At 38.6% G+C, this 12,536-nt stretch overlaps 1 protein-coding gene across 1 annotated transcript in view; it reads left to right on the top strand.

Moving 5' to 3' along the window:
• The first annotated feature begins 3,193 nt into the window (after positions 1-3,193).
• LOC145768492 (uncharacterized) overlaps positions 3,194-12,536 on the top strand; it is a 46,982-nt gene continuing 37,639 nt past the window's right edge. The window contains exons 1-3 of the mRNA XM_082579999.1: positions 3,194-3,207; positions 3,326-3,417; positions 10,622-10,762. Of these exons, the coding sequence (XP_082436125.1) occupies positions 3,328-3,417; positions 10,622-10,762 (231 nt within the window). The 5' untranslated portion in view covers positions 3,194-3,207; positions 3,326-3,327. The remainder of the gene's footprint in view (positions 3,208-3,325; positions 3,418-10,621; positions 10,763-12,536) is intronic.

Here is a 12,536-nt window from a genome sequence, read left to right as displayed (position 1 = left end):
AACCAAATTAGCAATCGTTTGTGCAGCTGTTCTAACACAAGCTGCTTGCAACAAAGTCAAACGAGTTCCCTTAAAGGGCGAAGCTGCCATCAAGGCCATAACACGATTTTTAAAGAAGACAAATGGCATATTATTACCATGGTAACCAATCAAGGCCGCCTTATCGAAGAACGTCCTACTATTTTGGTATTCAAAAAAGCAATCCTGCTGTTGAGAACTCGATTTAGCGGGAGAAGACAAGCTATATCCCTTAAGGGGCTGAGTGGGCTCAGTCACATGCACAGCCTGATCACGATCCTCAAACACGTTAAAATCAGGAGACACGATACGCCTCTCACAACCACCTAAATTACGTGTAGCTGGGCGATCAGCAACTAGCGGCGCAGAAAACTTTGAAGGGGGCAAAGCATTACTGCTAATGGCGGCCCCGTGACCTGTACGCTCTGGGGGAGGAGTTCGGTTGTAATTTGCAGACCTTGGCTCTACAGCCTTCGGAAGACCCTTAGCCGCGGCCCCGAGACCTCCTGAAACAGCTGGAAAACATGTGGATTGTACAGGTCCACTTACAGATTGAACAGGCGTCTGGAAAAGGTTAGGTAAATTAAACTGCGATTGATGTTCACTTCTGGAATGCCTAGAAGAGCCCTTCCTAGAGCTACGCCGGGAGCCCAACTCAGAACGATATTCAGCTAAAGCTACCTCTTTACGTTGTTCAGCCCTCAACTGTGCGTCTTTGAGTGCGAACTCAGCAGCTCTCGCTTCGGCTTTCGCGGCAGCCTCAGCTCGTACGGCCTCAGCTCTCGCGGCGGCCTCAGCAGCTCTCGCTTCGGCCTCAACTCGTATGGTCTCAGCTCTCGCGGCGGCCTCAGCAGCTCTCGCTTCGACCTCAGCAGCTCTTGCTTCGGCCTCGGCTTGGATCTGGAGCTCCTCTCGTCTTAGCTGTAGGCTAATTTGTGCAACTATCCGTGACGAGCTCTCAGACATCCTAGTGCTTACATTTGAGGCGCTATCCTCAGGATGTATGTCAGCATCCAACCTATCTGACAACTCACTTTCTTTTTGTTCGAAGTTATTTTTTAACGAGTTAAATTCGGGATCTACCCTATCACGAAGTTCTGCCAAGATTGCAGAGTTAACAATTTTACTCAAAAGAGCATGGAAATGCCGTAATTCCTCTTCTAAAGTAGATAACTTAGATCTAAAAATTAACAGTTCCTGCTTATCACTCAAAGAACCTAGGGCCACAGAAAGTTTCCCAATTTGAGTCAAAATATCCCGTCTAAGATGCCGGGCCTCTCGAACTGACTTAGCCTCATCGTTAATGGGTCCCTCCCCAGAATGGCCTGCCCGACCGCAAAGAACATCATCAGGCTTAAACTCAGTCGAGTCGACGGCAGTCGAGTCCCTGTCACCACCGAGTGTAGACATATTAAATGTTAGAGCTAAATTTAACAATTAAAAATTTAAGTTACACAAACACACAAAATTACAGTAGTTATAAAAAACTTAACTGCAAAGACCGTAAAAATACAAAAAAGAATTTAAATGCACGATACCGTAGCTGTACGAGTATGTGAAGTCCAAACGTCCACAAAACTTGCTTGGATTCTTCCACTTGAATCTTCAAGCACAGATGGATTGCCTTTAATCTTCTTTCTTGCCAATAAATGTCAAAGTTATTTTTCTTCTGTACCAAACTGAGAAGAAATGTCTTTACTTTTTAGCTTAAAGTTCTTCAGTTGCCTACCGAGAAGAAATGTCTTTAATTTTCTTTGCTTCTTTAGACTACCAACCAATAAGATCTTCTTTTATTAATTTCTTTGCTTCTAAGTGCTTCTGTGCCAAACACTAGACAGAGAATCGTCTTTTATTTTTTATGTGCTTCAAATGCTTCTTGGCCTACCAGCTAACAAAAACGTCTTTTATTTTTTTATGCTTTAATTTCTTGGCCCACCAGCTAACAAGAACTCGTCTTTTATTTTTTTATGCTTCTAGTGCTTCTGTGCCAAACACTAGACAGAGAATCGTCTTTTATTTTTTTATGCTTCTAGTGCTTCTTGGCCTACCAACTGACAAGAACTCGTCTTTTATTTTTTATGGTCACAGCGGTAAACCATAATCTCTTCTTGGGAAAATTTTAACATAAAGTTCCCTAATCCGTTCGTCTGTATATAATGACCGAAGAAACACACACTTGAACTTCTTTTCAAACGGTGTATTCCTGTAAAATTAGCCCGAGGCTACCGAAAACGAGGGGGTGCAACGCCTACACCACTTAAACTGTCACTACACAACAGATTACTTGGATAAAAGACGGAACCTTTGTCCAGCTAGCAAGCACTAAGCCAACAGTTAAATGTGCGGCCAACTTTCAAACAATCATTTTACGAATGACCAGAATAGATATCAATATCTCAAATTCACGTAGAAAGTAACTGTGACGCAATAAATGAAAGACAATTATGAAGTCATTCCAACAGGTGTTTAAGCTGATGTAATATTTCCTGTTTAAACAGGCCCAAACAGGTCCAAACAGGTCTTATGAACGATGGTGCAATTTTGGCACATGCTTTAGGAATTTCCATGACGTAATATTCAGTAGACTTGAACGGTTTTATATGACGTTTGATTTGTACAGAGATTGGCCGTAACACAATCAAAGAACCAAATACAGGGAGATACCAGAACCATTTATGGTTGGTTGGTTTTGAATCTTTATCCTCGGACTGACAAAGCCTTGATTGGTTATTCTTGGTAGTTTCGCATACTTGTAGAGCCAGTAGAGGCTCTTGACGCAGGGCCGGTTATCGAGGTTGGCAGAGTGAAGTTTTCCGATTGTTGAAGTGTTGTTGCCGGGGAATTATTCCATTCACTATCGCTGAATCGCTGAATGGAGAGCAGTCTTGAAATGCGTTGCTCAAGCGCATACCCTGATAGTCAAACCAGCGCGGCTTGGTTTTGAGCCGGCGCGTAACCATTGAGCTAAAGGGAAACTTGCTGAGCAAGATTGTGACATTGTTTGTATGAGTTTGTAATTGTGTCAGTTGTTTTCATTGAAGTGTGTTTTATATGACTTTTGATTTTCATTTGGGTCGATATAGGAACTGGCTAATTTTTTCGTGTCTTGGGCTAAAAACTCTTTCAGCAACCTGGCAACTCTGTCGAAGCTGTGGAAGACTGTACGGAGTGTAGACGGAGGTAACTATGGTGGGTATTTGCAAATACGACTACGAGTTGCGATAGGCTATCGCAGTTAGTACTTCGTAGACCGTAGTTCCTACTAGATTTTTGAACCAGCTGGGCAATCTTGTTAAATCGGTTTCAGGTATGGATTGGTTCAGACAAAGCATTGATACAAGTGCAACATCTGTGAAAAAGAGAACGGGATTTAATGACAAAATGGTGAAGAATCTCAGTGTAAGTTGGAAAGTAACATGGGCTATTTACTTTTTGTTCAGTTTAAGCAATAACCACTCATCAAACATTATTCTACATACCTAAATATATACCGTAGCCTACCAAGTCATTTAGGACGGTGGTTCTCAAAACTTTTTTTCTTGTGACTCACTGGAAAAAAAGGTGTGATGTAACAATGAATATGTTATAACGAGTACGGTATGTTAAGTGCTATTGATTGAAACAGCAGCAAAGAATACACTGAAAAGATGTGATATGTAAGATGTCTTTGCGATAATAATTAAATCCAGCACAAACCACTAGCAGAATGCAACAACAAATATCACAGTGCAGCACGGACTGAAGTTGCTTAAAACAGAAGCAGTGCATTTAAATACAACTGCAAATACCTTTCACCGCTTGGTTTCGTTTGCTTGTGGTTTAAAAAAACAACTACTTTATCCACTTTGTATGGGATGCCACCGATGTGGGTGCAACCTAATTCGTACCATGAACAATTCGTACCGTCAGTTCGTACCTTAAAAAGATCAAGAGAAAAAATTAAAAAAAGCCGAAGTCGCTGATCGCAGTTTCCGCAAACATTTTATAAGGGTTAGGGAAGGGTATCGGTTAGGTATCAAAGCATCGCGTATCCGCATTCCGCAAACAAACAAACTAGAAAGATCGAGAAAAAAAAATAGAACATCGCTGATCGCAGTTTCCGTTTTTCCGCAGTTTCCACAAACATTTTAAAATTTTTGGTAATGATCTAAGAGTTTGCCAAAGTCACTGATTGCAGTTTCCGCAAACATTTTAGAAGGTTTAGGGTTGATCAGAGTTTCCGCAAACATTTTAAAAGGGTTAGGGTGTTTCCGCAAACAAACAAACTGAAAAGATCGAAAGATAAAAAAATAAAACATCGCTGATCGCAGTTTCTGTTTTTCCGCAGTTTCCGCAAACATTTTAAAATTTCCAGTAATGATCCTAAAAGTTTGCTGAAGTCGCTGACCGCAATTTCCGCAACATTTTAAAAGGGTGAGGGTTGATCGGAGTTTCCGCAAACATTTTAAAAGGGTTAAGGTTGATCGGAGTTTCCGCAAACATTTTAAAACTGGAAGTGGTTATTTTTCCACAATCAAGTGTTGCCAGAGTTAGGATTAAAGTTAGGAAGGGTTAAGGTAAGGGTTAGAGTTAGGAATAAGATTAGGCTAGGGTTTTGATTTTCCCAGAACTAAAAAAAATTTCCAAAATACAAGTTTTTGTTTTCATCAGCTTTAAACTTTTCTCAAATTAGGGCAGAATTCCTTATCTGGCAACACTATTCAGGCTATTATTACACTATATAGTGTAAATATAGCCACAGCCTTTAAAATTTCTGGTAATGATCCTAAAAGTTTCTGTTTGTCTGAGGAAAATTTTATAATGTTTGCGGAAATTGCGATCAGCGACTTCGACTTTTTTTATTTTTTTCACTCGATCTTTTCAAGGTACGAACTGACGGTACAAATTGTTCATGGTACGAATTGGGTTGTATCCCCACCGATGTCGTCCCCTGAACACGTCGTCTCATGCCGATGTCGTCTCATGCCGATGTCGTCCCACGTCGATGTCGTCCCTTGAAAGAAGTATTGCCCAATGTTCAATTTTTTTGTCTATTTAAATGTACCGTAGCTAAAAATTAGGGCTTTTCTAAACGAACTTTTTCAAGTTGCAACGGAATTTTTTTCACATTTTCTTTTTTTTTACCAAATATCTGAAAAAAAAAATTAACCTAGAAATTAGTTTTCATTTTTAAAATGTGATGGAATGCAATCAGAGACTTTTAAAAATGGTAGCAAGCCTTGAAACAATTTATCTTCCGGCGGCCAAACGTGTTTGACTGAAGCATGCTGTTCGACGGCCAATCACAAGCACATGGCGGCCATCGGAACTTCCACATGCATCAACAATGATTTATCGCATCAATAAAGTGTATTGTGATGTCACTTGCATCCTGCTTATCGTCAGACATCAGCTTCTTCATCATCATCATCATTTTCAGCCTGTGAGAGCCCACTGCAGCGGAATGGCCCGTTTCGGTGAGTTCGATTTGGTGAGTCCGATCCCTTAACAGGGGATTTTTTTTTTAATTATCGGGTACCGTAACCTAATTATGATTGCCGTTTAAGGGTTAGGGGGTTGGGGTTACGGTTAGAGGTTAGGAACTCACCGAATCGAACTCACCGATTCGAATAGTAGCAGACCCCACTGCAGAGCGTAAGCCTTCCCCTTTCAGCTGCTTGCTTCAATCAATAATGTCAACAATTCTACCATAAACTGTGTATCTCAATTGCTAAGGTAACAGGACTGACACTGACGATGCACTGAATAAGTGCGAAATATATTTTCTGTAACATCTACTGACAACTGATCCCTGTTACCTTAGCAATTGAGGTTTTAGCTTTCTAGATATGGAACAGGGATCGTTTCAGAATAAGACTAGGTCAGAAAGCGAGGCAGACTCTGACGCAGCTCAGCATCAGCCAAGAGCAGTTTGCTACATTAACTGTGTATTGTGATTTATCGGGTGCTTTGACTGGTTTCTAATCCTTTGTGAATTAAGTGGCAAAGTACTTTATTCACAAGGTTGCTTGCGTAAAAAATTTTTTGGAACTTCATAGCGGACAAATGCGGCTGACGGAAGGGCGAGATCCGACGGACAAAATGTCAGATTTTGTAGGTTTATCGCGGCGATGGCCGCCTTCAGTTTCGAGGCCTGGGTGCTGGGCAGCCTACCAAATTGATCATTCTTTTTTGTTTGTTTATCGACTATTTCCACAAGTTGTAGGCTACCAAACAGAAAGAATAACGTAACAAACACCACAATAAATATTGAAAATGGCTACTTTCAGCCTAGCCTACTTTCCCAATTCTGCTTTTGTAGCCTACGCTTTAGCAAAAAAGCGTATTCCCAGCGAATATCAAGTCTTTTTGGCAGCGTTATTTATAATCACACCCCCGGAACAACATCGGCATTGACACTCGACATGAAATTCAACGGATGTAACCTAATTCGTACCATGAACAATTCGTACCGTCAGTTCGTCCTTGAAAAGATCGAGAGAAAAAATTAAATAAAGCCGAAGTTGCTGATCGCAGTTTCCGCAAACATTTTAAATTTTTCCACAAACAAACAAAAACTCTTAGGATCATTACCAGAAATTTTAAAATGTTTGCGGAAACTCCGATCAACCCTAAGCCCTAACCGTTTTAAAATGTTTGCGGAAACTCTGATCAACCTTAACCCTAAACCTTTTAAAATGTTTGCAGAAACTGCGATCAGCGACTTCGGCAAACTCTTAGTATCACTGGCGCCGACTTACGGGGTTACGGGTTGGCCACACCACTCCGTAACCGCTGTGGCGGGGTGGCAGCTACCCCGTTTAGGTTACATTACTTACTGCAAATAAATGTAATTTGAACGGACGTTTAAATTTTTTTTTGATCATTGGTTTTCGCTTCAAGTCAACGTAAAGCAAGAGGTGAACCAATACAGTGTTGCGAAGAAAATTACTGTTTTTGTCACAAGCATGATACTCGCGTAACATCAAGCAAGCTATGTGAAGATTACGCAACACGTGGCTACGAGTTTTTTCCTTGTTGTTGTTGCGATTGTTCTATTTGTTACTTGTCATAAGTCATTGTTACATTTGTTAGGTTTACAATGGGATTTATTAATTAATAAAATACGATCTTTCCATTGCCTCCCTCAAAAATCTTTTTTGAAAAATTTTAAACTGCTCATAATATCGCTATAAATTATGCCAGGCTCTATAAAATACTTGGAAATAAAATTATCTCGATGATTGATAGCTCCACCCCCTAAATGAATATCTATTTTTAAATTTCATTAAAAAAATGTAATTTTTGAAGCTTTTTGAGTTTTATTTAGAAAGTGCACTTAGTAAAGTAGCAGTTTTAACGTTCTGCAAATTTACACGTTTACATGATTCTATTCGAGGAAAGCTACACCCCCTGTCAATTCCCAATAATAAAAGCAATCGTTTTCAATTACTCAAGATTTTGCATTTTGAATTATTTTCCGATTTCAATTGGAGTGTACTGTCATCTACTTCATGCAGTAATATTACATGTCAAACTGTGAGGCGGGAATTTATTGGTCTGACATAGGAGTTGCTTGTTACATCATAGAAAAAATTACGAAAAGTTGTCCAGTAAAAGTTTTCGCCGGCATTCCAGTTTTATTCAGCTTAAAGATGCCACCGAAAAAGCGTTCAAAATTGCAGCCCTCCATTGAGTCATTTTTTGTTGCGTCTAGTCAGGATTTCAGCCAGCATGAAAGTGGCCAAACGTCGGAAGGCCCTGAACGAAAAGAATGTGTGCCACTGCCAAAAGGCGTTAGCATGATCAAGGAGGTGGAAGAACCGAGCACGAGCAGGATAATCGCTGTTGAAGGGAGAAGCTATCAAAAATCGTGGGAGAGCGAATTCCCGTGGCTAGCATACGATAGATGCAAAGATAGAGCATTCTGTCCGATTTGCAACTATGTCGCAACTGCTTGATCTATTTGCAAGCAATGAAATAATTTCATTAATGCTTCCAAACGTGGTCTGCATTGTGAAAATATACTTATCGTTGCCTTCCACCACCTGCGAGGCAGAGCAATTGTTTAGTGCAGGGCTTCCCAAACTTTTTTGCTCGCGACCCCTTTTAATCTCCTAAAATTTTCAGCGACTCATTACTGTTAAAAGGATAAACAATGCGAAATATACGTTTGTAATATTTATTGAAAGGTTTAATTTAAACGAAAACGCAAAACAAACTATCCGTACTCGAAGCCTACTACTTTACTACTTGTAGCGTGCTGGAAACAAAATCAAAAAGTAAAAATGTTTATTCAGTGTGATGGGTGCGACTGCTCTCTGCCACAAAGCAGGTCTAGCCATCGCTCGATGTTTGTCAATAGGCGGTTTCAATGTTGCTTACGCAGTTATGCTGGAACGGTATTTTATCCACGTTGAAAACATTGACAAGCACATATAGCCTACGTGGAGATTAATGGCAGGAGTGCTGTTACTGCTAAGTGATATAATGGTGAATATTCCGCTCTAACGTTCGGCTAAGCCAAAAAGTGTGAAACTTTATTCCAGAAAATTTAAGCCACAACTTAAGTCAAAAAATAGATCTGCATGTTTTTCCTGAGATTTGAAACAGAGGTGCTCGGTACTTTGTTTTTGTATTGCAAATGGGTTTTGGATCCAATCTAAATTGTTATTGTCCAATTCTAGAAGAAACTACTTTTTGAACTCTTTCAACAGGCTTGACAAGTGTCGATAACCAGAGACTTAATAACACTTGATTCCACGCTGTTGTTAGCCAAAAACTTTTCAGTAAATGAGAATATTTCAAATGAATCATTTTCAATCTTTTGTTTCTAGATGTTCAATTTTTTTGATGAACGCTTTTTGAAAATTTTAGATTTCAATGTAAAAGCATAGATGTTTTCTTCTTGGAAGGATAAATTAAATTCATACCTTTTTTCAAGCAAACCTGACAAATAGCATAATTTGAAACGTCTTCACAAAAACGGCAGACAGAGTCTAAACTTTTTTCCGTTGGAAAAATCACGACTTAATTTTTAACACTAATAACTTTTTAAAGCATTGACGTTAGTTTTGAAATCCACGTTTACAATGCAGCTAAGAGGGTTTTAAACTCCTATTCCATACTTCACTATATAAACTTACAAAATGCGGGTAGCCTATTGAGTGCACGACTCTTAATAAAGTTAATAACTTTCACAGCATCTTGCACATATGTTAAATTCTATTTGAATAAGACCTTCTGATGATCCGTTAAGTGAAACAATTTGTAAAGGCTTCAGATAGTAATAACTATATTTGTGTTAATATGCAGTGTTTTTGTAAAATTTGTATACTTTCTGCGACCCTCGAAGTTCGTTACGCGACCCCTCAAGGGGTCGCGACCCCCACTTGGGGAAGCCCTGGTTTAGTGCATTCAGGTGCATAAAAATCTACTTGCGATCTACCATGGCGCAACAGCGATTGAATCATGTCCTAATTTTAAATGTTTATCAAGCTGAAGCTTCACGGTTACAACTTGACCAGTTGATTAACAGTTGGATTGACAGAGCTGCTGTTTGCAAAAATACTTTTGCCAAATGTTAAGTGTCAGAGCAGCAACGTAACAATAAAATTCACGACATACCTTCTGTGCTTTGTTTTAAAGTTGCTTTGTAAATTATCGAGCTACAAATCAGGTGTGAAAAGACAATTGCATCTACAAAACACGCTTAGTAAAAATCAAACAAAAACATGTAGTTTGAAAGTTTTTAGGTTGCTATATTGTGCTATACGCCACCCCGTGCAAAAATAAAAGTCGGCGCCTATGCTTAGTATCATTACAGGAAATTTTAAAATGTTTGCGGAAACTGCGGAAAACGGAAACTGCGATCAGCGACTTCGGCTTTGTTCTATTTTTTTCTCTCGATCTTGTCAGTTTGTTTGTTTGCGGAAACACCCTAACCCTTCTAAAATGTTTGCAGAAACTCCGATCAACCCTAACCCTTTTAAAATGTTTGCGGAAACTGCGATCAGCGACTTCGGCAAACTCTTAGGATCATTACCGGAAATTTTAAAATGTTTGCGGAAAAACGGAAACTGCAATCAGCGATGCTCTATTTTTTTCTCTCGATCTTTTCAGTTTGGGTACCTTTTAAAATGTTTGCAGAAACTGTGATCAGCAACTTCGGCTTTTTTTAATTTTTTCTCTTGATCTTTTCAAGGTACGAATTGACGGTACAAATTGTCCATGGTACGAATTAGGTTGCACCCAAATTCAACAGCCCTGCTGTATATGAAGCTTTTTCTGGCGGCGTAAATGATGGCGCGTCCTGATGTACGAGGCGACGACATTGGGGGTACGACATCGGCAGGGGACGACATCGTCGACACCCCTTTGTATGTATGATAACACAGGACTTCTCAAAGTATGAGTTGCAATGCAACCCCAAATGGGACCACAAATCTTAATTGTAAACAAAATTAAAAATGAGGCTAGTGGACAGTTAACATTGTAAAATGCTCATCAAGGGGTCGCATAGAAACTTATTTTCTGAAAGGTGGTCGCACAATAGAATAGTTTGAGCAGCCCTGTGATAACATATTTTCTGTCACAGTACCCACTTTTGTGCTGCTTGTTACAGATTGCACAAATTTACATTGGATTTCTTTCAATGCTGTTCGGTTTTGTGGTTGAAATCAGTGGTGCACTAATTAGAAATAATGGACGTTGGCATAGCCTGCGCTTTTCCATGCTTGGAACTGGGATGTGGTGTGGTTTAATTGTAAGTATTTTTTTTATAAATAAACAGTTAAACACCAGTAACACCATGTGTTAAAATCATGGCTTACGTAATACAGGCCTTGCCATCGTGCGAGCTGGAGTCCAAGCTGGAGGCGAAGCTTGCTTTTGAACTGTTTGCAGTGAAGAGTTCTCTCAGATTTGATAAGATAATAAAGAGAAAAAAAAATTGCTCCTCCGCGATCTCGTAGTATTTCTCGTATGTATCGTCACAATGATTGATTCAGAAAATATTTTACGAAAGTAGCCAACTAACTAGAAGAGGGCGTTTTTCTTATTTTGGTTATGAAATAGCAATGTAGTGTTGATTTTATTTTATTTTGAACAATTTTTTTTATTTATTACTGTATATGTGTAACTTTTAGAAGCATAATTTGTACAAACGTGTATTAAAGTAGCCATTTGTTCGAGTTCTTAACAACCATGCCACATGTTGAATCGGTCTTTGTGAAGATAATGATTGGGAAAGCAGGAATCGATGCTGCAAGCTAGAAGATGTGAATTTTTGACAGCAGCAAAGTATAGTCTACTAATACAAGTTCTTAATGTTGGTAATGTTATAAGCTAATGTTGTAGCTGGTGAATAGTCACTAACTAACTGTTGTACATTAGATTTCTCACAATCATTAAGTTGCTAGATAGGTGTAGTTTTTTCATTATAGCTGTACCTTGAACAGTCAAAATATCAAAGAGGACTTCTCTACTATAGATACAGCCAGGTTCTCAGCAATCAAGATTTGATAAAAATTTTAATAAACAAATTACAGAGTAGAAGTTACTCTGCATGTTTGTTTTTGATAAAGAATTTTACCAAGAGCCTAAAAGTATCTTTGCGCAGGGCTAGGTCAAAGCAAGAGATTAAAACTTTAGTTTTTTTATATGTTACTGATCAGGAATAGGTTAATAGGCTATAAGGAACCTAAAAGGTAAGCCTATGATTGAATAAAATCATATACTGTAATTAACTACTCGCATGTTATATTTAGGTAACTTAATAACAATTAATTCATAATGGGGCGTAAATGTGTGATGAATTGCAATTATTACTTGTTTCTTGCCAAAGATATGATAAATGTGTAGTCTTGTAAACTTTTGCAGTTGGTTACTTGATATGAATGTCTATTGTTCATTGCAAGAATGTATCAGTTTTTTCATACAATAAACGGAATGACTTGTAAAACTTGACTAAATTTGGTAAATCAATTTAGTAATAGTTATTCAGTTATTAAGAAGGCTGTAGTTATATTTACACAATAGTATAATAATAGCCTCAATAGTGTTGCCAGATAAGGAATTCTGCCCAAATTTGAGAAAAGATTAAAGCTGTTAAAAACAAAAACTTGTAGTTTGGAAATTTTTTTTAGTCCTGGGCAAAGATTAAAACCCTATTCTTATTCCTAACTTTAAACCCTACCTTAAACCTTCCTAACTTTAATCCTAACTCTGGCAACACCTGATTGTAACAATGGCATTAAGTGTGGAAAAATAGCCACTTCCTATTAAGAAATACAGAAAGCTAGCTAAACCATCAACAACAAAATGGCAAGGCTATTTGCTTTAATTCTGGTCGTTAATGAGACTGTGACTACTGCTGTATATGATAGTGATCAATGCTTTCAGAGTGCTCAATGTATTATGTGTTACCATCATGACTTTTAGGAATTTAATAGGCAAATAACTTACTGTAGAACATACTGTACAATACACAACATTATTGCTACAATTTATGTGTCAAAGTTATGGAGCTGGAGAAGGGC

This window comes from Aplidium turbinatum, chromosome 1 (genome assembly GCF_918807975.1).
Source record: "Aplidium turbinatum chromosome 1, kaAplTurb1.1, whole genome shotgun sequence".
Lineage (NCBI taxonomy): Eukaryota > Metazoa > Chordata > Ascidiacea > Aplousobranchia > Polyclinidae > Aplidium > Aplidium turbinatum.
The sequence above is the reverse complement of the archived record's forward strand: the minus strand, read 5'-3'. Positions and strand labels throughout refer to the sequence as shown.